This window comes from Capra hircus, chromosome 4 (assembly GCF_001704415.2).
Source record: "Capra hircus breed San Clemente chromosome 4, ASM170441v1, whole genome shotgun sequence".
In the NCBI taxonomy this organism is placed as follows: Eukaryota; Metazoa; Chordata; class Mammalia; order Artiodactyla; family Bovidae; genus Capra; species Capra hircus.
Window position 1 is genome coordinate 21,588,589 of NC_030811.1, and position 26,689 is coordinate 21,615,277.

Below are 26,689 nucleotides of genomic sequence, written 5' to 3' on the forward strand. Positions count from 1 at the left end.
ACAGCTAAAATCTGAGATGAGAAGCTCCTTTAACTTTTTAAAAATAGATGGATTTTTTTGAACACATGTCAATCACAAACTGAATTCACCTGGCTTTACAGCGTCTTACACCCCAGTAGCTTTGTTGGTGAAAGATATCAAGCCATTTCTCTTCTAGGATCTGTAGGAAAAGAAGAGCTCCTATGGAAGAGGAAGGTGGAAAATTTAACACTGATTATCTGCTGTGGTTTATACACCTTCACGTAACTAATTCCTTTAATTTTCACTAAACCTGCAAGACAGATACTATACCTTTCTTTCCCCCCACCTGCTCCGCCCCACATATGAAGAAACTTAGGCCCACTGAAATTAATAGATCTGCTCAATCACACACTCATCAAAGACCAAAGTTCAAACACAGATGTGGGAGTCAGGATACCTGGCTCTAGTTTTCACCTGCCAATAATGTGCCCATTTAGTGCTTTGAAAGCTGGGTCAGGTCAGTAGAAACAGTACTGAGACCTTTTTCCCAGCCAGCAGTGCTGTTTCACTCTGGAAAGACTACCTGAGAAATAGCAGAGGTAAGCGATCAGCTCTTCTTTAAAGCCATCTCTTCTGCTTCAAAAGTTCAGTGTACACAGGCCACCTTGGACCTTAAATTTACTCTTATTAAAAAGTTGTGTGAAAACCATTATTTTCAATTCAATTCTTAGACATATATTAATTCATTAAGTAGCTATGGGAATTACACACAAAAGCTATAAATATCATGAAACCATATTACAGGTGGGTTGAAAAAATTACTTAAATTTTTTGTATTTAATGTACCTTTCTCTGGAAACTATGCAAGATAATTATGAAGTGTGGCCTTTCGTAGGGTATCGCTGATCTGTGCAAGAATGTTTTCACTCTTCAAAGAGCAAAAGTGGCTAATTATCTTGGGGTGAGTATAGTCCTCACTTTATCATATTATTATTTTATCTCTTCCTGGCGGCTCAGTTGGTAAAGAATCTGTCTGCAGTGCAGGAGGCCTGGGTTCAATCCCTGGGTTGGGAAGATCCCCTGGAGAATTGCATGGCAACCCACTCCAGTATTCTTGCCTGGAGAATCCCCATGGACAGAGGAACCTGGCAGGCTATAGTCCATGGGGTCGCAAGAGTCAGACACGACTGAGTGACTAAGCACATATTATCTCTGTTGCATATAAAAAGCAAGGTATAGTGACTTACCAAATTGAGTTCTATAAAAGGTGAGTGCTTATTCCTTGTAACTATCAGAAAGAAGTCATGGAAAGAAAAGACCGGGCTAGCCTGGAAAAGCCTGTCTAGTGTGGGTTAGACCTTCAAAAGGTATTCATTAGCATAGAAAATACCAGCCTAAAATACCACCTAAATAGCAATATCAAGATGTAAGAAGCATTCTAATCAATGTCTGCATGAGAAGTTTACAATAAAGGTTATAAATAGAAAGTGAATGGTCAGTGAGAAAAGTACCACATTTTCTTTAGAAATTTATTGTTTTATACAGTTCTTAATAAAGCTGTCTCCTTTACTCATTACTTTTATTTAATGTCAGTTGTTTTTAATAAAAAAAGTCTTAATAGCAATGGAAATGAGCCTTTATCAACGTAGTGGGCCAGAGCAGATACTATCAGGCAAAGCATACTCCTTCACAAATTGGCTCAGAAGTTAAAAATCCACCGACCACCTAGTTGCTTCCTTGATTTTACAACCGGAAAAAGTATTTAAGGGCAGAGAAAAGAGGATGACCTGGCTGAGCTTCTTAAATACAAACCTAGTTACAACATCCCAAACAAATGTCACTCTGAGATTTTCATATGTGAAGTTGCATAATTTTATAGCCCATGCAAGGATCTTTCCACAACTCTATAAAGAGAAAATGGTCTCCCCAAGTTGCTCCTCTGATATTAAATTTTAATTGGGAAAAATAAGGCTATTTAATAATAACTTGTATTTGTTTAGTACTTAGTTTTTTTTTTCCATATACTTAACACACATCACTGTACTGGATGGTCTTACCACCCTGCAAGTTACACTGAGCAGACACAAGCATTTCTATCTTACAGTTGCATTGTAGCAAGATAAAGTGGCTTCCTGGAGATCACAGGGCTTATTGCTGAAGGAGTTAGATCAGAATCAAGACCCTCTGATTCCCACCTAGAAAGCCTCTCTTTAAGTATCTAGGCTGATCTCTGAAACAGGCAGCTAGCAGGGTCAGGGTTATCAAGACTATGTAATATAGTCAATGGCTTTCAAAATTCAGCTTGCAGCTTCTGAAATCTACTTAGTAGGTTATGACTAGCATTTTTTAATGAAATATAGACTAAAGAAAATATCAGAGGGCAAGAAACTATATCACTATATCAGAAATATCTGTATTTTCAAGTTATTGCAGCATTGTTCACAATAGTTCATCAATGGATGAATGGAGATCCATATACATGTGTACGTAAATATATATAATATGGAATATTGTAACATAGACAATATGTACATAGCAATGTGAAATCCTATTCAGCCTTTAGAAAGAAGGACACCTGAAACTAATACAACACTGTAAATCAACTACAGGCCAACAAAACTTAGTTTTTAAAAAAAGAAGGTAATTCTTCCATTTGCAACAACATGAATGAATATGGAGAGCATTGTGCTGAGATAAGCCAGACAGAGAAACACGAATACTGCATGCTATCGTTTATATGTGGAATTTGAATAAAAAAGTTAAACTAGAACAGTGATTGCCAAGGGGAGAGGCTGGTAAAAGGCTATAAACTTTTAGTGATAAGGTGAATAAAGTCTTAACGATCCAATGGATAACATAGTGACTATAGTTAATAATACAGTGTTGTCAACTGAAATATGCTAAAAGAGTGGAACTTAAGTGTTCTCACCAAAAAAGGAAAGAAAGGTAAATATGATAGGTGATGAATATGTTAATTAACTTAACTATGGGACTTCTTTCACAGTGTATAAATCTACAGATTGTCATATAGTACATTTTAAATATATTATAAGCTTATTTGTCAATTAGACTTTAATAATTGACCTGGAGAAGGGCATGGCAATCCACTCCAGTATTCTTGCCTGGAGAATCCTGTGGATGTATAATAATAATCTTATTTGTCAGTCATACTTTAATAAAGGTAAAAAAAATCAATAGTACAACTTGAAAAAAGAAAACATCAGAGGGCACTGAACATAGCAAGAGTGAGCATTATTTTGTGAAACATTTGTTTCGAACAGATATACGTGTGACTATGTATGGTGCCTGCGTGCTTCGTCAGGTCAGTCGTGTCTGACTCTTGGCGACCCCGTGGTACGCAGCAGCCCAGGCTTCCCTGTCCTCCACCATCTCTTGGAGTTTGCTTAAACTCATGTCCATTGAGTCCCTGACATACTGAGTCACAAAATAAACTTATTATATTTAAGTTTATACTCAAGTATAATAGAAACTAGTACTTCTTTCAGAGGGTCAGAGGGAAAGAGAAAGCAGGAAAGCACTGATGCCGCTGGCGCTGGCCAGGTGTCTCTGCTGTTCTGACGGCAGCCCCCTGATGGACCGGGGGATGTGTGTCTGCTGGGAGGTGGGTGTGGGATGAGAACAGAGGAGCATTCCTGCAGTGAGCGGGAGGTTAAAAGACTAGATCATCTTGAAGCCAGAGCCTGTGCTTTGTTCTTTTTTATGTTCTTAGTGCCTAGTCCCAGCAGCACTAACTGGCACAGAAAACCCTCAATGAATATTTGTTGAATGAATGCATGGAAATGAGTGAGGTTTACAGATTTTTAAAGGCTCCTCTTAAAAACTCAATTAGGCTTGGAAATGAATTCAGGCAGGCCTACATTTATGAAAAGCTTATTTCCAAAACCTTAATTTGCAAATTGGTTTTTGGAACTTCAAACATTATTATACATGGCAGTTGGGATCTTGGGCCAGCCCACAATCACCTTTTAAAACCCAGGATATATCTGAAGCTAGTACTGAGAACTGAAACTGCATTTCTATGGGGGGGGGGGGGGAAGCATCCTCACTGGTCCAGTTGGGAATGCCAGAGGCAAATTAGCCTCCAGATGATAGAGGAACACCTCCCCAGCCCCCATTCCTCTGGCTTCAGCTAGCCTGGCTTCTGCAAAGCCATTTTGGGGGAACTGGGGAGGGGGTGTGAGAAGCAGTAGGAAGTGAGCGCTCATGTCAAGGATAGAAATAGGTTAAAGATAAGGAGAGGGAAAGAGAAGTGAGCAATGCAAATTGCATCAACCAGGAGGGAAAGAAAGGCCTGTGGCCCCCAGGCACCCAGTCAATGTACTTGTAGCCAGGTGGCTAGGAAGACGCATGCAGAAAGTCGAGACCATCTCCATAAAGATTTGGTATAGTCACCATTCCAGCAGAAATTCAGCAATATTGTTTATAGAGTGCCCCATACTGGCAAAGCATAACTGCCCGTTTCTCTGCCATTCTTTCTAATTTTTTATCCACTAACAGAAAGTGGTAATTTTACCCTTAACCAGATAAGAGGTCCAGTGATGTCAATCATTTAAAGCCAAACTTTGAACTCCAAAGTGAACAAAAATGGCCAGTTTGGTATACACATCAACAGTCACAAAATGTACATGCCCTTTACTTGGTAAGAGAGAAGGCGCCTGAGTGTTCCTCTCTCAGACTGTTGACTTTTTCCTTGAAGACAGTTGTAACAAACGGGGTTTCCTGAAACTCTTGGCTACTGTGAATAGTGAGTGGGTACACTTATTTCCCTGTCATTTTTTTGCTTAGTTTCTTCAGAAAACTGTGGCATGAACTAAAAAATTTCCTATGTTTCTTTGGTATCATGGTTTAAAAATTTATATACCCTTCTATATTTGTTAGAAAATGTGGCAAAAGCATGGCTATTTATAGGAAACCCCATATCTTGACTCAAGAAGATTTCACCCAGGCTTTGGGAAAATGAGAAAGTAAGCGGTGAAAATATTAGACCTCGAGTGACAGAATCTCTCAATAATCGTACCAGGAACAAATTAAACAGCACCTTGAAAAGTATAGAGAACTGAAAAACCATTCACAACTGCCCCTGAGAATAACATGACCCTGGGTAGGTCTTGGCGTTTAGGAATCTTAATGTACCTCCTAAAAGAAATACTTCCAATCTTGCTCCGTAGGTGAGGAAACTGAGATAAATTATCTGATGCAAATGCAAAGGAATTTAGAAATCATTTTGTTGGGCATCTGTTTTGGCATTTAACCTAAAACTTCTTCCAAAGCAGAAGGTCCAGAAGCTCTGGTGTGTTCAAATGACTCCAATGAAAAGTGTGAACTTACATGAACTGAGTTTGATTTATCCAATAACGGGAAAGTTAAAGAATATTTTTTTGACCACTGGCACCATGCTGGAAGCTGAAGGTCTAAAGAGTCAAAATAGTTCCTACCCTCAAGTGGATTACCATTTATTGCAAGAGGACAGGCATGCTCACCACTATCTTTAGTTTAAAGCTAATAATGGAAGGATGGACAGCAACGGTTAGTGGTGCGGAGACAAAAGAGGAGCGGAGAAAGCCTTGTGGAGAAAGGCAGCATTTGATGAGGGCCCTGAAGGACAGGAATGGAGTCAGGAGCACGTGAGATCGAGCCGCTCATCCCTACTGTACTCTCCAATCACACCTCGTCTCTCCATTGCCTCTACCTCCCACCATACTCCCTGTCTCTTCCCTATCCCACCTTGCCCTACCCACTCCAAAACTTCCTTGGAATCCTTGGTCTCCATAGAACACTTCAGAAGCCCCAATCTTGTTCCATTCCTCCATTTCAGAGGGGAAACTGAGGCTTATAGAGTGTTCTCCACATATGGTATAGGGTGAGCCAAGGAACGGAGGTGGCTTTTATGTGATGACTTTGGGGACCAGTAAGTAATCTGATTCGGCCAGAGCAGGGGGCGGTCAGAATGGGAAGGGATACAAAAGGCAGATCGTGGAGAACTTTGAATGCCATGTGGAGGACAGTGAGCTCTATCTTCAAGGGTGAGGGGTGGGAGGGCCGGAGGGGACACGGTCAGAAAGCAGACAGAGACTGAAGCTGGAACCAGAAAGGAGGCAATTAGAATTGTTCAGGTGTGTGTGTGGGGGTGGGGGGGCAGTAACTGCTGAAATTCAGGAAATGACAGATGAGTAGATAAGAGTGAGAGAGATATGGAGAAAGTAAACTGATAGAAGCATGGGCATGATAAAGCGGGAAGAGTCAGGACCAGGAATTCACACACACACACACACACACACACACACACACACACACACACACACCCTAGATTGGATTCCAGGCTCTGTTGTTGACCAGCTGTGAATACTGGGCCAGCCCTTTACCCCATGTGCCTCAGTTTCCTCACTGGAAATTGAGCCATTGAACACAACTGGGGGGGTTTCTCAAATTCCATGGACACCTAGGATTCCAAGGAAGTTTTGGTGGAGTGGGTAGAGTGGGGAGGGGTAGAGAAGGATGGGGAGTGGGGGGGATGAGCAATGGGGACTACAGCAGTGAAGAGAAGCTCTAGATCCAAAACCACCCATTTGATCAGAACATCTCCTTTACGTAACAGAATTCCTCGTAACAGTAACTTTGCTAAGAAAAACAACCCCCCCCCCAACCAGTCTGATAGCCATACAGATAACCTCTGACACCCCTTTTTGCTCTCACACTTGAGTGATCACACGCAAAGAAACTGGTTATCCAAGAGATCTGCCAATGCAGTGGACGTGGGTCTCGTTTTTAGGACCCTGTTGAGTTCCTGTTTATTTGATGAACTGTTACACAAATGCTGGAGCGACTGGAACAACAATTGTCATGCTGAATCGATGCCAAAACTTTCAAAAATGGGACAGATTTACTGAAAGGCCATCTGGTGTTCTTACTCTTGTGCGGTACCTTTTCCCAAGACCCAGAGAGTTTTCCAAACCTCATAAACGCCAGCGTGAAAAGGGCCCTTGCCTGCAAGTACAAAGACACTGGCTTCCCCGCTATTGACTGCTGTCTGGCTTTGGGTGAGAGGAGTTGCCCCTTGGGGTTCCAGTTTCTCAGTCTATAGGAAAGAGTTTCAGCAAACAGCCCTAGGGGCCCCTCCAGCTTGAACATTCTAAGATTCCAGGATTCTAAACTTTGGAGCCTGTTATCTGAACAGTTCTCTGATCGATAGCATGTGCTCTGGGTCTTGTTCTGTCACAGTCAGATGGCCAGTGTATTAAGGGCTTTGGGCTGTTGACTCTACGGATTGGGCAATGTGTGCTTTAGCCAAAGTCTCTGAGCCCTGCAGATGGATCATTCCGAGCAGAGGGCTCAGGTCTAAATTAACAGCAGATCTTTAGAAACCCGATGCTTTGTGGATCGGTATTTGGAATAAGAAAACTGAGTGCCTAGGTATCAACCCCCCGCAAATGGTCTAGGAACCACCCCAAAAAATGGAACCGAGGAAAACCAATCAGAACCACCACCAAGTTGAGACCAAAAAAGTTCCATACGGGTCTGAAACTTCCACACTCACTGCCTTCCTTTGCCTCCTGGCTTCTCCTCTCTCCTCCCACTCCCACAATTAAAAAGCATTTTAAAAACAGCAATTCCTTTATAAGAAAGAAGAAGAAACCCCCGAAGAGGTGAAGCAAGCACTCACTGGGAGAGCGCGGCCAGGCTGCGTCTTCCCTGAGATCCGGATCCCGCGAGCATGTCTGCAGCTGGAAGGGCGGCGGGCGGGCGCAGAGGTGCTGAGACCGTCCGGCGGTCAGGGCGTGGACCCGGCCCGCGGAAGTGCCATGTTATCTGGGCTGAAATGCACTGTACGGGATGCTCCCGGGTTCTCCCTTTGTGTTAACACTTTGGTCTGTCCCTGTGACGAAAGTCTGGGCTTGTCCTTTGCCAAATCTACTCCTCCCCACCCTTTCCCTCCGCACAGGATCATCAGAGAGCTGATTGTTATTTTTTACTGTAATCTCTCTAATAGAAGCTCATCATGTTTGGACGTAGGTTGTAAAGGGCCCAGATTGCTTCGTGATTTCCACAATGTTTATGACTGGACAGCGGGGCCCAGGATCCCCAGTAGCTTTCATGATGAAGACTTTATATGACCAATTACAAAGAATCCTTCCAAGGTAGAGAACTAGTTAAAGAAAAAGACACTGATTGATCCATGTGCCCAGGCTTTTGGAAAACAGTCAACCCTAGGATCACTCACATACACAATCCAATGCTAAAGAAATCAACGGAAATCAGCCCACCAAAAAGTTCATCCGGGTGCAGTTCTCAGGACCTCCTTCTGAGCTCTGTTCTCAATTAGAATTGGTGTAGGTGGCTTCCAAAGCAAACAATTCCCACTGAGAAATCAAATCTGAGAAACCTCTATTATCCCTTTTATTCAGGGGAAGATGCATGATATAAAAATGCATACAAAGGCAAAGGGAAGAGAGCCAGTGGATCGGAGATATGCTGGGTTATACAGGGCATTTGGTGAAGTGAAGGCAACAGCCCGAGGAAGGAACATGTTGCAACAGCAGGCCTCATCTGCCCCCGTGGCACTTGGTGTGATGATCTCATCAGCCAGGCCAGGCAAGGGAGCCTGGTCAGCAACAGCTTGGAAAGCAGCCAGATTCCAGCCCCTGTGGAGGGGGTGGTGTTGATTCTATCTGGAGATGACACTCCGTGTAGGCCTGAGTTGTGAATGTGTTTCTTCATCTCTAACAAGCAATGAACAGATTGCTGCTGGGGCACCAAGATACTGATGGTTCTGGCTTTCTGTTAAATCAGTTGAACGACACAGATCTCCACAATGTAGGGTTAAGATGATTCTTTTGGTGTGCTGCTGCTGCTAAGTCGCTTCAGTCGTGTCCGAACCTGTGTGACCCCATAGACGGCAGCCCACCAGGCTCCCCCGTCCCTGGGATCCTCCAGGCAAGAATACTGGAGTGGGTTGCCATTTATATAGCAGGAGAAACAATCCCCTTCACACATTGATTCACATCCTTCACGTGATTAAAAAAAAAAATCTTTGAGATCTATGGCTTCATGTTGCAAGCATGGATGAAAAGCACTGAGCATTTCAAAAGTTCACCCCAAGTCACGGAGAGGAACCAAAGCAGGTTCTCTTGTGCTCAACTTAAAGAAGTTTAATTTAGTTAGATTAAATCTTCTCTTCACTTTCACTAACTAGAAAATGTTGGTTGTGTTTCTGCTTAAGTCCTATGCTTTTCTCAAAGTCATAGTTTATAGAGTAATAGAGTTTAATGAATTTCAAAGTTAATTATCTCCATATACTATGATGAATGGGCTTCCCTGGTGGCTGAGATAGTAAAGAATCTGCCTGCAATGCAGGAGTCCTGGATTAGATCCATGGGTAGGGAAGATCCTCTGGAGAAAGGAATGGTAACCCATTCCAGTATTCTTGCCTGGAGAATTCCTTGGACACAGGAGACTGGGGGGCTGCAGTCCATGGAGTCGCAAAGACTCCGACACTACTGAGCAACTAACACCCACACACATTATGAATATACACCTTTCAACATCCCTTTGATTATGTATATTATCTATCATTCAATGTATATAGACTACTTAAAGTGCACAAGACACTCATAAAATTAGAGATTACACAAGAGGCTTTAATAAAATACTGACTTGGTTTGAGTTTATTGCTCCAAAGCTGTGATAGATACATGTATTGAGGCATTTTGCCTTTCCTCTTTCTACCACATTTTTCCCATTCAATTTTTTTCCTCTAAAATTCAGTGATTTGCTGTGGCAGGCAGAATAATGTTTCTCCCAAAGACATCCAATGTCCTAATGCCCAGAACTTGTGAATATGTTACCTTACACGGCAAAAGGGATTTTCCAGATGTGATTAAGTTAAAGGCATTGAGGTGGAGAGATTATCCTGGATTATCCAGATGTGCTCACTCTTAGTCACAAAAGGTCTAAAATGAGATAAGCCTCTCCCACTGAGGTCACGAGGAGATGTGGCTCTAGTGGCCAGAGAGATGACCTTGCTGGCACTGAAGATAGAAGCATGGGGCCAGGAATCCAGGAATGTGGCGGCTTCTAGAAACTGGAAAGGCAGGGAAATGGATTTACCCCTAGAGCCTCCAGAAAGGAATGCAGCCCTATCTATCTATCCCTTGAGGTTAGCCTGGAGAGAACTGTGTTGGACTCTGTACCTCTAGAACAATAGATAGTAAGTTTATACTGGTACTGTTTTAAGCTACCACCATTGCGGTTCTTTGTTACAGCAGTGATAGAAAACCAATACATTTGCTTATGGGACTCAGTTGACCTTGGGAATACATTTCACCTCCTGATTTCCTGTTTCCCACTCCCACTCCAATTCTGAGGTGGCAAGTATAATTTTGGCATCATCAGAATAAACTCATAAAATCGACTAGCCTGGAAAAAATTCAGTGGTTCTTCCAGGCTAGACTTTTTTCTACACACACACACACACACACACACACACACATACACACACACACATGCACATGCACACACACATAGAGGAGAGAAAGAATTTAGTAATTTTCCACTAACATGCTGACATTCATGCACTGAAAATACGCTAATGGCCAGCTATATAAAACATATCCACCAAGTTATTTCCCTAGTTGTACAGATAGAAAGAGAGAAATCATGCATTCTTGTAGCTGGCCCCTGGTAATTAATGGAATGTGTTTGGGAAGTAGCTGTCTGTCTTCAGTTTGTAAAACTAATGGATGTCATAACTCCTGCTACCTAATAGGGGACTAACATGACAACAGCAAAGACAGGAATGAATCTGGGGCTCAGTCAGACTCCAGTGTGGAAGAGGGAGAGCGCAGAGGACAATGAGAGGGAGACTGGATGCATCTGAGAGGCAGGAAGATGAGAGAATCACAAGATGAGAGCGGGGCTGAAGTAGGCAGCTGCTTCCAGGTAGCCCTCTGAGGTCCAGCTGCCAGGGGCTGGAGAGGCGAGGTGAGAGGAATCAGGAAGAACACACCAGAAGGTCATTTGTGAACAGCGTCTGTTTCTGCAGAGACCACCAAGCACATGTGCTTTCACTGTGTAGCACAGACACAGGTACTCAGAGTCCAACTGCCAGAACTGGTGTCTCTGAGAACCGAAGTAATGATCCTTCATTGGTAATATGAACAGCTGGGCCAGTCATCCTTCAGCAAGAGAGAAGGTGTCATACAGGTGACATTTCTGGCCTCTCACTAGTGGGAATGAAAATCTGGGTCACTCTTGAATTACTGATCAGTTCAGTTCAGTCACCCAGTTGTGTCCAACTCTTTGTCACCCCATGGACTGCAGCACGCCAGGCTTCCCTGTCCTTCATCAACTTCCGGAGCTTGCTCAAACTCATGTCCATCGAGTCAGTGATGCCATCCAACCATCATATCCTCTGTTGTCCCCTTCCCCTCAGGCCTTCAATCTTTTCCAGCATCAAGGAAATGACTGATAGCACCCTCCATTTCTAGATAGTTTGTTTTATTTTTCGCCAAAGAGATTCTGGGCTGGGAAGGTTTGAAGGAGGTCAGTACTATAGAAAGAAATAAGCTCCCACCACAGGGTGGTCCTTTGTTAATAAAATATGATTAAAAAATAACTTTACTTCATGGAGGTAGGAGCTCCATGATCTGTTCCAGATTTTATGGTCTGCAATGGTTGTTTAAGAACAGCTTCTACCTTAGATCAATTCCCTAGGGAAAAGAGAGGTATGTGGGAAGTAACCCATGTACTACCCTAATGCACTCAAGACAGACAGACAGACAGACACACACACACACACTCACACACCCTACAGAAACACAACTTAAAGGAAATCTAAGCACATGAGAGGCAACCAGTCAGGTAATTTAAAGAGGATGTTTTTAAAAGTTCTTGAAGAAAATTTTTCTTATAAAGAAAAGTTCACAGACACTACACTCTTAGAATGAGGCAAAAGATCTTGCCTAGACAGCCGCTCACCAGGAACAGGAGTGAAGGGGTTAACGACATCTTTCCTCCTTTCCTGTGGCCTCTCAGAGTCTTTCTTCCACAGCTGAAGCATCACCCTCCTCCCCAATCCCCTCCCCGAATGGTACTGAACATGTTTCACTTAAATGATATTGTTTTGTATTTTCCTGGGATTACTGCTTTTTTAACAGATCTTCCTGAGAAAGCTTCTTGTGAAATGCTTTTCCCTTTTCTATCTCCTTTTGCAGAAATTACAGACTACTCTTCCTTCTTTCTTCTGCTCTCTGCCATCCAGTATTTTCCTTGTCTCTCCTTCCATATCACGTCTTAGCTAAAGTCTGTAGTTCCCACTGTGGAATGTGTGTTGGGCTGGGCGGGGGAGGGGGTGGAGGGCTGTATGGACTGTTCTGGAGAGCCATCATTTACCCCTCCTCATAGTCTTCCAGTGCAGTGCCCTGTCCATCAGAAGAATGTTTACGGCCTTTGCTGAGACAATTCTCTGAACTATTCACTGGTCTCACTCCAGGCCTGTAACACAGCTTGGGCGGCTCCATTCCCTTGTCGACCTCATAATGGTGGCCATATAGTTTCCATTCCAGCACCTTCCCCCTACCTAACACTATTTGGATATTTATTACAAGCAAGTCATAGAGTTAAGAGCCATGAGGCCTCCAAAGATAAGAAGGGCAGTCCCAAAGGGAGATAAGATATGCATTCTAAAATATTAATGCAAGATGGAGAGTGAACAATATTCTGAAAGTGGCAGAGCTGAAGTGCTGTACTTCTAAGGTGACATCCCATGGTCAAGGTCCCAGTGTTTAATCACTCTTAAATGCTCAGTTTATTCAGTGATTGAACTAGACTTCCTGTGCCTGAAATAGAAATCCACTTATCTCTGTTAGGGCCACAGGTATTAAGTCATCCTTCAGTCTCGTCTTTTCTAGGCTAGATGCCAATGCCTATTTTCCATCCTTTTAATATCAGCCTGAAATTTAACAACTCTTCAAGTGAGAAACCAAAATTGGACATAATAAAGGCTTGACCAAGGCTGAATGCGGCTGGCTGAAGTCCCAGCACTGCCTGCCACGTTCCTGTTAACACATCCTAACATTGTTTTCACGTTGATAATAGCATCTCTTATAGAGATCATTCATTAATTTTTGTGCTAAATCCTGGGTGGCTTTTTTTTCTCCAGATTTGTTGTTTAGTCAATCTATCTCCAACATTTATATGTTAAGCTATTTTTGTTGTTATTAATTACCCTCATACAAAGACCTTCATACTGCTTCCAGAGGCTCATTTTTCATTTCTTTCAGGTTACTCTCTATAGTATTTTTCTTGCTCTCCTGCCTGAAACACAAAATATGATTTCAAGAAAGGAGGACACGATCTTTCAGAGAGCATATATATACCTACATTTCAATGTCTGGGAATTCTAATGATCTATTTGAAGCAACATAGAGTTCAAGGCCCTGGACTGCACTCCAAGTGTATTTACATATTTCTACCTCCCATTATTAGGCTGTGAGCTCCTTGAGGAGGCGGACTGTGTCTTACCCATCTTCGTGCCCCATCCTCTCACCCCAGTTAGCACAATGTCTGGCATGGAGCAGCGCTTCTGTAACATGTGCTGCATAGGTAAATTAGGGCACACAGCTTCATAAAGAGTAAATAATGGCCTTGACCAAGTTAATTTGTTTTTTTCTGTCATTGAGTGGAAATGAGAGGATAATTGATGTGTCTGGTGGCCCAGCCTCAAGGCCAGTTATGCCCACCACTGGAATTGAGATGCATTTGGGCACGTGTGACTGTGTGGTGAAGAGGGTCTAGGGAGCTGATCCACATGGAGGTTTGGCGCGTTGTCTGCCATCCCATGCCTTGGAATTGGCTCTGAGCTGAGACCCATACGTTTGTGCCCTGAGGACCAAGGTGGGCTTCAGGGAAGTGGGTGTTTCCTGAGTCTAAAAGGAAAACCACTCAGCAAAACCACACAAGATGTTTGCTGAGTCTAGGCTGAGTTTTGGTGGCCTGGTGACAAAGAGGGGCAGAGCAAAGGCCCCTCACCCCCAAGACACACACTTCTATAACCACGGCCGTTTTGGAATTCTGGAAGAGTGAAGGAAACGCAGGACCACTTTAGAAACTTGAAAGTTTGTAGTAAGGGCATGAGACAGCATCTTTGACGTGGAAATGGAGGGTCTCAAGTAAGCCCTAGGGCAGCGGCAGAGGGTGGGTGCAGGGCCTCACTGGGGCAGGGAATCAGTGGCAGGAGCCGCAGAAGGTTGCACATGGTGGCCGAATGCACCATTTGTTAGGTTTTATGAATCAGACTTCTAGAAACAGAAGGACTCTTTTTTTTTTTTTAATTTATTCATGGAGTTAGTCTTGCTTCAGCAGGGATCATTAAGAATTATACCACTAGTAATGTCATTTTGTTGACATCCATAGGCAGATCTGATTGAGGATATATGGGTGCTGGTTATAAGGTTTCTGTACATTTATAAAATTACATTTTATTCTAAATCTTAGACAAACTAACAGGAGTAAGAAACTATAATAAACCAGTCAGCTAAAGAAAGAAGGCTTTCAGAACCACTTAGTGCTCCATGGGAGCACTTTCAGGAGGCAGTGTTTCTCCTCAGTCTGTCTAATCTGCTTTCTTGAGATCTAATCCTGTGAACTGTTCTTCCCCTCTTCTCCTCCCGCTGGCCCAGGGGGCGCACCATCAATGCCACCCTAGCATGTGTTTGGTTCTCGAATAAAACAGGATGGGTGCATGGGAGTGAGACATCATTTCACTCTGCCTTGATGCTTCTGTATTTTCACAGTGAAATGTAGGTCCTCTGCTCAAGACCCCACCGTTCAGTTAAAAGGAGGGCATTCTCTCCTTCTCAAGGCCAAATGTTGAACCCCAGCATTACCTTGCTAATTCATCCCCCTAGGAAATCGTGACCTCCAGCTGTACCCATCGGCAATCTAGCGCATGAACATCCTCAGTGCAGGGTACCCTAACGTGGATCAGAAAGGAGACTTTTGTTCAGTGAAAAGATTATTGGCGTTTCCTACCATTTCCCCAATATCTCCTGAAGTGTTCTGCCTTTACCCAGTGAGGCTATTCTTTCTCCCTTTCCCTAAAACGGCCTTTTAAATGTCCTTTGCTTCTCTGAATTCTAGTGATTCTTTAAGAACCAGTGTCTGGCTCCACCTCTATAAAGTCTTTCTAGTTTTGACTTTATTTCTTTGTAATCTATCATCTTAGGAGGAGCAATGAGAAAGTTCGAGCCCACTCTTACTTGCATGCGAGAAATAGTTGTGTTATGTGTGACTCAGCCCTTCCAGCTAACTTGCTGTGAGGTTCCATTTCTGTTTAAATTCTTTTGCAACAATTATTTAGGTCTAGTCTCTAAGCTCTTTTTAAAATATGAGGGCTTTAGCTAGCTGCACTACTTTCTTTTCCTGGAAAGAAAAGTTACTATCTTAAAAAGATTGTGCCTCCAACTCCCCTCCACCCTCCAGCCTGAAACACATTTTTAAAACAGTAAGACAGTGCTTGGAAATAGTAGGGTTCTAACATCAGTTTCTTGAATGAATGGTTGCTAGTGCACATTTATAAACTCCTGGTTCTGGTCTCAGAAAATAATAATATATACCTTATATAATTCTAGGGAAGAAATGCGTACATGAAAGATATGGTCTCTGTCTGTAGGAAACTGGATTTGGCCCTTGGTGATAACTTTAGAATATAGATTTCTTGTATATAGATACAATTAAACTGTGAAGGAAATTAAGAAACTATCGTGGGGACTCAGAATATAATTCTGGTGCAGGGAAAAAGTCACATCTTCAAAGGAAGCATGGTAGTTCTTAAGCCATGGAATTCACAGTGTGTACCACTCTTGTTCAAACTATCTAAATATTTCCACACCAGAAATTTATTTTCTAATGTCCACTCTATGCATCTGGATATAAAATTTACACATGGCTTTCAGAGCTGAAATCAAATCCAGATTTTTTTCCAGAGATACAATGTAAGGTCTGAAAAAACTTGATTTCTTTACTAGGTGGTCAGACCTGGATTAAAATATCTATTGGTTCCTATTGCTAGAGAAATAATCCATTGTGTGTTTTGGATACTTTGGAGGTAGTGTTTACTATTTATATTACATAAATGATACTTTTTAAGGTACTGTCCTATTTTGTGATTAACAGATCACATGAATTAGTATTATAGAAATATCTATTTCTATAGATAGAAATAGATGAATGGATATGGAGAGTCTTATTTACTCACTGTTCATGTGTATATACCTCTTCTCACCTGTTTTCTGGCAGGGATGTTTCCTAACACCTCTTTGACATCTGATACAGCCTAAAATAGTGTCAGACATATGGCAGATGCTGAAATAATTCTCATCATTTGCTCTCTGGGTTAAAGGGGGACAGCAATGGACTAGAGATGCTGAATGAAAAAGGCCAGTTGGCTGGTCCTACCAGATACTCCCACGGAGTGGTCTTTTTCAGAGTATTTCTCATGGTACAAGTTCTAGACACTCTGCTGCCCCAGCCACTGAATCTTGGGAGTTCTCAGGATGGACAGGTCTCAGAGAGACTGACTGGCTCATAGACTCACGAGAAATTGATGCGTACATCAGAATGCCCAGTTAAGGCCAGTTAATTAAGATAGAATGGATGACCTCCCTCTTCAGTGCCTGGGGAGCTCCTATTTCCCCCCCAGTTCCCACACAAGAGTGTCAAGAAGTCTCATTCACCAGAGACTGCTTTATGACATGGAGTCAGAGCAAAGGGAAGGGAGAACACCATAGAGAAGATTTCACCCAAACTAAGGGGAGATGTGAGGACATATCTCCTTCAGTGGAGAAAATATCTATCATATCACAAGACTGAACAAACCCTGAGAGTCAAGGTCTATCTCATCTGGATATTCCTAGATACCCAGTGCCAACCCTGGACCTGGCACCCACGCAGACCTCTTCTACTGACCCATTCTTTTTCCAGACTTACTGATACCATCAGGAATGTGGACTGAATGTTTGTATCTCCTAAAATTCATATGTTGAAATCCTAACCCTGGATGTGATGGTACTAGGGGATGGGCCTTTGGGGGATAATTAGGACATGAAGGTGTCCTCATGAGTGGGATTAGTGTCTTTATTAGAATAGATGTGAGAAGGCTTGCTTTTTGTCTCTCTCCTCTGTGTAAAGATGCAACAAGGAGACAACCAACTGCAAATCAGGAAGAGGGCTCTCATCAGACACCAGATCTGCCAGTAGCTTAGTCTTAGACTTCCCAGCTTCCAGCACTACAGGAAATAAATTCTTTCTATTTAAGCCACCCAGTCTCTGGCATTCTGCTACAGCAGTCCAGGCTGACTAATAGAGTTGACTGCAGCTAGATTCCATTCGCTTACATCTGGGAGACCTAATGTAATTTGACATGTGTTGAATGTATTAGAAATGTTCTTTTGTATAATTTTTGAGTGTCTTTATGATATGCCTTGAGACAAGAGGTTAGAAGTAGACTAGGAGGAAGCGCTTCAGCTTTAGGACACTATGTTATTTTGAAGTTATTGAGCAATGAAATAAAACTATTATTAAGACCAAGGCAAGAAAAACAAATAGAGCTCCCTTTTGTTCATTAGTTTATAGAACAGAACAGGGAAGTGACGACCCTGTACGCAAGACAGGAAAAAAGACACAGATGTGTATAACGGACTTTTGGACTCAGAGGGAGAGGGAGAGGGTGGGATGATTTGGGAGAATGGGAATTCTAACATGTATACTGTCATGTAAGAATTGAATCGCCAGTCCATGTCTGACGTAGGGTGCAGCTTGCTTGGGGCTGGTGCATGGGGATGACCCAGAGAGATGTTATAGGGAGGGAGGTGGGAGGGGGGTTCATGTTTGGGAACGCATGTAAGAATTAAAGATTTTAAAATTAAAAAAAAAAAAAAACAAACAAATAAATAAATAAATAAAAATAAAAAAATCATATCCATTTTTCTTATTTAGAAGTCAAAAGCCATCTGGAAAGCTTTTTAATTTTAAGACCTCATGAAGACAATAAAGAAAATAAAATGGATGATACTTATACAAAAAGTAGCATTCAGTCAAGTCAAATCTGAAAGCCAGTGACCTGAAAGATGCATTCAGTTTTCTAACCTACGTTTCAAAGTAGAGAAAGCTGATGTAATCTGAGATTCCCATAGGTATTTTAGGATTCAGTGTCTTTCTAGGATCACTTCAAATTATCTTTCCTTTTGACTCTTTTTCAGTGAATCTAACAATTAAAAATTAAATTAAAAATTAAAAGATACAATTCTGAGACTATTCTATAGTCCTTCCAAGCCTATCTGTTCTGGGCATTCCAGTTCATTAACTTCATTTTAATTATAAATTTTAGGGTAACAAATCAACCAAAGGTTATACTTTTATAATTAAGAAATCCAGTGCCTACTGTGTTGTATCATAGCCAATGTTTACTGAATTAATTTGAATCTTAGAGTTTTGATTGATAACTATTTATAAATAGTTTACTTATAAATAAACATTTATTTATAAATGCTTCTCCTCTTTCTTCCAAACAATACTTTTGGAGGTATATAAACTATTATTAAAAACAAAATGTTTTCCATTTCACTGAAAATAAAGTTAACTGTCCATATCTTGGTTTAAAAGTCTTGGGTTTTCTAACATCTTTCTCTATTCCTTTTTCCTCCCTTGCCTCCTCACAACATCCCAGTGTTAGAAAACAGTGCACTATTTAGAGTCTAAACTTTAGACCCAACTTGTGTGTTAAACACTCTCTGTTTCAGAAAGAGTGTTAGTAAATACTCGTCTGAGGTTGACCCTAACCCTCATCTACTTCTGCCCTTCCTCCTGGGATTAGCTGAAGAAGTTTACTCCTCCAGACCACAAACTTGGTCTTTCATTAGAGAAATTTTTGATTATATAGCTTGTTCACTGTTGGACTCTTTGGAGCTTGGTGTGAACCCTGTAATGCAATGATTATCTGGTCTCACAATGCACATGTTAATTGCAAATAACACTTAAGAGCTTGAATATTAGAGCAAATAGTCCAGCTAAAGGGAATGTGCTGCTGCCGCCGCTGCTGCTGCTGCTAAGTCCCTTCACTTGTGTCCGACTCTTTGCAACTCCTTGGACTGTAGCCCATGAGGCTCCTTTGTCCATGGGATTCTCTAGGCAAGAATATTGGAACGGGTTGCCATTTTCCCCTTCCAGCGGATCTTCTGACCTAGGGATCGAACCCAGGTCTCCTGCATTGTAGGCAGATTCTTTATCGCTGAGCCACCAGGGAAGCTCAAAGGGAATCTGCTCTTACCACATTAATACCATTTGCCTTCATGAGGCAACTAAATAAACATAATGGTCAAAAATTACGTGGAACAGAAGTCCACTGTCCTTAATAATCAGAGAAGTACAGGAGGTGAGTTTCTTCATATCTCTAGAGAGATAGAAGTCAAAATTCCAGTGGTTCGTCAGGAGGGTGATGGAACCTCAAGCACTGTATGGATGGTGCTGGTACTCAGGGAATACCCCAGAGGCCACCAATGTTTCTATGTCCCCCCGAAAGTTTATTTTTTTAAAGACCATTAAGAAAAAAAAGTCTTTATTGAATTTATTAAATATTACTTCTGTTTTATGCTTTTTTTTTTTTTTTTTTTGCCTCAAGCCATGTGGGATCATATCTCTCTGACTGGGGATTGAACCCACACCCCTTGCTTTGGAAGCTGAAGTCTTAACTACTGGATCACAAGGCAAGTCCCTAAATAGCTTATTGAAGTAAGCAAAGTTCTGCCTTGGTACACAGATATAAATTGGAGTAGCTGGTTTTCATTCATTTCTTCAGCATTGAGTATGAGTCATTGGGGAAATAAAAGTAAGATGTAGTTTTGGATTTAGAGTTGCTTTCAGTTTGGTGGGGAAAATAGACATGTGAACAAATATGAAATAAAATGGGTGATAATAATTTCTGTACCAGAAAAGTGCTACGGGAAACCCAAGGTGGGAAATCAGTCACTTTGACTGGGGACTCTTCCAGAGGATGACTGTTGAGATGGGGCTTCAAGGTAAGAGTTCACCACTTACAAGAGTTTCAGGAGGAAAGGACAGTGATATGAAGCAGCACAAAAGCCCTCTAAGCCTGAGGGCTTTTGCTCACTTAGAAGCAAAATCAGGCAGGTAAGTGACCAACAGCAGGATTTAATTCTGAATGGGATAAAGTCATCATTTTAAAATCTTTTGAATTTTCTCTTCAATTCACCACTAGGAAAGGGAAGATAAAATGGTATCTTTTAATCTGCTTTTGAGGTCTTTAGGCCTCTCCAGGGGTGACAGGCTCTGGGGAGAGTGGGAGGTAACAATTTACAGCATTTTCTTTGAGTCAGATTTTTGAAAGACTCGAATGCCCAAGGGCCAGTTAGACAGCATAACACAGCAGAATGTGAAATGTGAACATTCTTCTGGAACACATATGACCAGAAGGTCTGAAACATAGTATATGACCAGAAGGAAACTTGCTGCAACACGTAGAGTTAAATGGAAGTGAATTGGACTTAAATGAATCATACAGGTGTCTCTACCTGATAAGCATTTGCCACGTGCAGCCCCTTACACTTTTGATGGTATCTGTCCATATGTCTTTTCATTTTCTCCACTACCCTGAGAAGTGTTAATTCTATTTTACTGTTGAGGAAGCCCAGATCTGCTCAACCTTTATACAGTGTCCTTTTTCTTTAATCATTGATCCAAAAGATACTTTCTTTCATGGAGTTAGAGGCAGTTGGAGAGGTCAGGCACAGCACAAAGCACCGGAACTAAAGTAAGTGGCAGAGTTTCCAGGCTTCATGCTGCCACTGACTGTATGCTCTTGGATGTGCTGCTTTGCAAGTCTGAGTTTAATGATTTGAATTTCTAAACTCTTTCCTGAGAAGGCAGAGAAGAGAGTCTTAATTTCTGATCATACAACCCAACACGATACCAGGATGTTTCCTAACAGTAATTCTCACTTCAGTCAGCATTCTTACGGAAAACTAACTCCTTTCTGAAGGGCATGTCTCCCCAGTTCATGCTACCATTGCTCTGATAAATGTTTCAATGAGATAGAACTTATATTCATGTGCCTCTGGTATAAGGCACTTAGAAATGAAAGGATTAGGAATTTCCATCCTGCCCCAGCCTTGAGTTTTATAAAAGCTTCATTCTGTTCAGTTCATAAACCATGGAGCTTCCATAGCAATGGTACTCCCTGGGCAGCCAAGATATACTCTGAGGGTGACGGCTCAGAAAACATACGTATATTAGGAATGTTTTGCTTTCATGGTTCGTTAGGTGGGAAGAGTTAAAGGCTCTTAAAGGGGAGTGTCAGCAAGGAAGGGCATCAGATATCAACTCCTTGTATATCACAACTTTTGTCCAAGTCCCCTTAAATTTCTCATCCTCTTCATCAAAGAAGGAGAAATGGTGAGGGAATATTAGATCTCCAAAATGGGCTCCTACTAAAAAAAATTAGATTTACACAACAGTTTTGATTAGAGAAACAGAAGGACTCGTCAAGGAAAGAGTGGGCAGAGGCATACAGCTACTATGGCTGCCAACAGTGCCTTGGGAAAGATGCAGTGTAATTATAACTGCTGAGGCTCCTTGTCTTGGAATCTGCATGATAACCCATCATCTCATCATGTTTGTCTGTTTGTTCACTTCCTGCTCAGTAATTTTCCATATTAGTCTCTTGATTTCTCCAGAAAGTTCTGCCAACAGTGCAAAGCTTCCTGTGGGAATGAAAAATAGATTGACTACTGTTATACTGAATGGGCACATTAGAGTTACTAGCTCCAAAGATAAAGTACTGTTTCAGTGGTCTAGTTGCTGGGCCCAGCTCTGGAAGTTATCTAGTTTTCATTTGGAGAGCCCCTCATTATGCAGAATTCCCACGGGCAGTAAGACCCAGACTACTTAAAAAGCTGAAAAGCACATATTGAGCAATCTTCTGGAATCTACCAGTTGGATCCCTAAATGGTATAGGATGGAAGCCAATGAAGATGCGACATGGAATAGACCATGTCACTCACAATGGAAAATATGAACATCAGAAGAATTTCCTATTCTAAACAATGTGCAGTTTAAAATACACTCTCTGGAGACTCTCCTGAATGTACAGGCTTATGGCTGCTATTTATAGAGGCTGATGTGTATTTTACCAAGATTTTTATTCCAACAAAGGAACTGTATGTGATGTAGGGCGTTATTAAAATGGAAAATACACCCTCACATTTTAATTTATTTAGTTGGTAATAATCTCAGATATAATGTCAAATCTCACTAATCTAGAGTAACTGAAAGGACTCCTGCATTGCAAGCAGATTCTTTACCATCTGACCCATCAGGGAAGCACAAATGAAAGGAAGGCCTGTACAAATTATATAATATTTTGAAAGAAATTCTGTTTTGAAAATATGTTCAAGAATGTCTGGTGACTTCAACCAGATTAACAAAACATTAGAAACTTGTTTAAAATTTGCATACATAAAAGTGAATTATAATTAGCAAATTAAACCTTTAAATGAGGGTGAATTCTTCCAAAATTCTTTAAAAAGTTGTGTTCTCAAGTGCTTAATAACTAAGCCATGGAATGCAGCTTGCATACTTAACATATTAATCAAATCCTTTATTTACAAATGGTTCAAATTTATACTTTTCCACAGTCTCATAAAGATTTTTAAATGGAAGACTCTGAATATTAATGAAGATTTATCAGACTGAAAACTGATTTTCCGACTCCTGATGAACATTGCCTATTATATAGCAAACTCATGAACAGAACTGGTTTTGCTCATAAGGTATGCACATTACTCTTTAACTTCATTCACAGATGGATGGGAATCCATTTATATAGCCACTGCTCATTCCAACATGCTCGTGTTTCACATCCAGTGGTATGTTCTTATAACAATGTTAAGAACTTTTGGGCTGATAAAGGTCAAGAATTTCCCTAGAAGACTTCAAAGCAATTGAGATAGATTCTCCTTGAATAAGAATTTGGAATAGTCTGTAATCATTCCTGTCCACCATTCCCACCTGGTCAAATGATGGCTGCAATGCAGATCTCTTATACTTGGCTGGCTAGTCAGAAAACCAGTGAGCAGAATAGATGTCTTCAGCATACGTATTTGATAGCCTTCATTACACTTTATTTGATTTTGATGAGCATTCTTTGCTTGTAGAGAATTCTTTGTTTGTAATACTTCTCCAAAGTTCCCAGCTATAGACACAGAAGGACGTCTTTGGTCCTCTGTGTTTAGAAAGGCAAATTTGTTGCCCTCTCAGAGAATAGTGGGCTTCTCATGAACACCTTCACTTGAGTCTGGAAAGAATCTTTGGAAAACTTCGGATCACAGGGTCCTAGAAAAACTATGACCTAAGTTCATATTATCTTATTTAGAATTTTATTTTTCAAGGGTCTAGTTAACTCTGTGGGTGAGGGGGTGGTGGCAAGGGAATGGGTTGGAGAGGGAGTTTCAGTGGTACTAGAAATGTTCTAGGTCTTAAGATGAATGACAAGTTTATAGTGTATGCATTACAATGATTTATAACCTCTGTACTGTTGTTGTCTAGTTGCCCAGTTGTGTCTGACTGTTTTGCAACCCCATGGATTGGGATTTCCCAGGCAAGAATACTGGAGTGGGTTGCCGTTTCCTTTCTCCAGGGGATCTTCCAAACCCAGGGATCAAACTTTGTCTCCTGCACTTTCCTGAGCCACCGGGGAAGCTCTATAATCTCTGTATACATTACATAATATTATTTTGTATGTATTGTCTTTTCATAACTAAAATGAATAAAATTACTAATTTAGAATAAAGTGATTAAAAGTTATTTTGTAAAAATTAGGCACATAACTTCTTTATTTTATTAGTACAGTTTTATGTTGAGAGTCTTTAAGTTACTTCTTTAGCTGTATTGAAACCACAATTATGTAATATGAAAAAAAGACCTTAATTCAACTAGGAAAAAAAAACTATTTAGAATATGTGATTAACTAATACATAAATTATCAAGATAAAAAATCTTGATATGTTAGATACCAGACTACCCTATATTTTTAATCTTGGTTTCAAACTAGTATGGAAGAAGAAAAGACTTTAAAATAAGGAGGTAGATTTTATTTTCAGCATGGAGACTTCGTATCCATAACTCTCCCATTGGCTGCAAAGTGACTGCTAGAACAGATTTGAAATAGAGTAGATTGGAAACTGGAGAAGGCAATGGCACCCCACTCCAGTACTCTTGCCTGGAAAATCCCATGGATGGAGGAGCCTGGTGGGCTGCAGTCCATGGGGTCGCTACTAGTCAGACACAACTGAGCAACATCACTTTCACTTTTCACTTTCATACATTGGAGGAGGAAATGGCAACCCACTCCAGTGTTCTTGCCTGGAGAATCCCAGGGACGGCAGAGCCTGGTGGGCTGCCATCTATGGGGTTGGACAGAGCTGGACACGACTGAAGCGACTTAGCAGCATCAGCAGATTGGAAACCAGATTGTCTGAAGACATGGGATCTGTGCACATGCTCAGTGATTCAGAAACCCCAGAATATAGCTGGAGAGGGGTCGAGTTTCTTGGGAGATGACTTTGGAGAGGGCTTTCCCAATAGCTCCTTCCTTACTCTGTCTTCTGCTGCTGCTGCTAAGTCGCTTCAGTTGTGTCTGACTCTGTGCGACCCCATAGACGGCAGCCAACCAGGCTCCCCTGTCCCTGGGATTCTCCAGGCAAGAACATTGGAGTGGGTTGCCATTTCCTTCTCCAACGCATGAAAGTGGAAAGTGAAAGTGACGTCGCTCAGTTGTGTCTGACTAGTAGCGACCCCATGGACTGCAGCCCACCAGGCTCCTCCATCCATGGGACTTTCCAGGCAAGAGTACTGGAGTAGGGTGCCATTGCCTTCTCCGACTCTGTCTTCTAGCCAGCTGAAAACTAGCACCGACAGGTAACATTTACCATGCACTAATCATGGGGCTTCCCTGGTGGCTCAGATGGTAAAGAATCTGCCTGCAATGCAGGAGACCCAGGTTTGATCTCTGGGTCTGGAAGATCCCCAAGAGAAAGGCATGGCAACCCACTCCAGTATGCTTGCCTGGAGAATTCTATGGACAGAGGAGCCTGGTGGGCTATAGTGCATGGGGTTGCAAAGAGTAGGACATGACTGAGCAACTAACACTGTCATTTTGCTTTTCAATCATATCTAGGTATCATGTATTCATACCACATATAGCATATATATTCTACTATCATCTATCTATCCATTTGCCTATCATCAGTCATCTATCGACCTAGTGCTTTGTAATCTATATGAAACCCCATGAGAAGGAACTATTATGAGGCCATTTTTCTGATGAGAAAATGGGCTCGGAGAGACTATGTAGAATCATCTTTCCTAATCCAGCCAGGACTCACACCCAAGTCTGCGTGATTTTGCTTTCTGGGATACATCCTCATGTCTGTGTCCCACTCAAATCTGCCCATTCTCCCAAAAGATTGTTGTGATAAAGGTGAAACACAAGATCCTCTTTGATCATATCAGTTCTTACCTCTCTCATTTTTAGAGAGAAAAATCCTTTGATGTGTTTGAATTGCTCAAACGAAACTGGTAAGGAAGGAGAAATCCTACATGAAAACTCAGTATCATAATTGAGCTTGGTATAAAGAAATCTTGCCAAGACAACATACGTCAAATAAAATACTTCCAAAATTGATGGCAACAGGGTTCTCTTTGGAAAATCACCGCAGTTTTCTTTTCCTTCCTGACTAAGATGGCAAAGTTCGATTCCTAGTTGCTAACAATTAACTTTTCATTGTGCCTATCTACTTTCTTTGCTTTTCATTTTACTCACTGTGAAATAATCTTACAGTCTCCTCTTATTTTGTAATATTATCCAAAAGCTGTTTTTAAATTTAAAAAACATCTTACACTATAGTATACACTATTTTCCCCAAAGTATGCTCTATTTTCCTAATCAATAGCCATGGCATCTTTATAGACAATTCCATTCATTCAGGAGCCTGCACTGTGCCAGCAGGCTCTGCCCGAGCTTAGCTGGGTGATCTTGAGGAGGTCTGCATCCCTTGAGATGAGTTTCTTCTTATGTAAAATGAACTTTGAATATTCATTAGATCAGGGATTCTTGGCCCCATGCTCAAGGCCCCCACGAGGTCTGTGGATAGAGGACCATGACACCACTGAAAGCAAGTGCCAAGTTTTGTGGGTGAATATATAAATTTTTCTTGGGGGAGTGTCTATAGCTTTCATCAGAGACTCAAAGTAATGTGTGGTCCAAAAATGAAAAAGTAACATTCCATTGAAGCAGATTATCTACACAGTTAGTGGCAGCCATAAGATTTCATGCGTGATGATGTGACTAAGTCCCATCCTAATGGTGAACACAATCTTATTGAGAAAAGTCCAGAGAAAAGTCAAGAGGATTTATGCTAACAACCTCCTTTGGCTAGGAGGGAGAAAATTTGATCTTCTCTGTTTCTATTTTTCTGTGAAATGGGAATAACATGGGAGATTTTTTTTTTTTTGAGGGAAAAGAAAACAATGACTTTGTCTACACATGTAAGTAATTTACCTGAATAAGCATAAAAGGCAGTTCAATCAAGCCCAATAACCTCATTTTCTCTGTTGCCATATAACTTCTTTGAGTGATTCC

The 26,689-nt window shown here is 41.4% G+C and overlaps 1 protein-coding gene across 13 annotated transcripts in view; it reads right to left on the reverse strand.

The window, feature by feature from the left end:
• Nucleotides 1–26,689, reverse strand: part of CALD1 (caldesmon 1) — a 232,720-nt gene that overhangs the window by 70,115 nt on the left and 135,916 nt on the right. Inside the window, exon 1 of one of the 13 annotated variants that reach the window (XM_018046906.1) lies at nt 7,643–7,893. The exons of 11 other annotated variants lie outside the window; for them this stretch is intronic. In XM_018046906.1, the coding sequence (XP_017902395.1) occupies nt 7,643–7,695 (53 nt within the window). In that variant the 5' untranslated portion in view covers nt 7,696–7,893. Of the gene's footprint in view, nt 1–7,642; nt 7,894–26,689 lie in introns of those variants that run through there. One more of the 13 variants, XM_018046910.1, reaches the window with a different exon arrangement.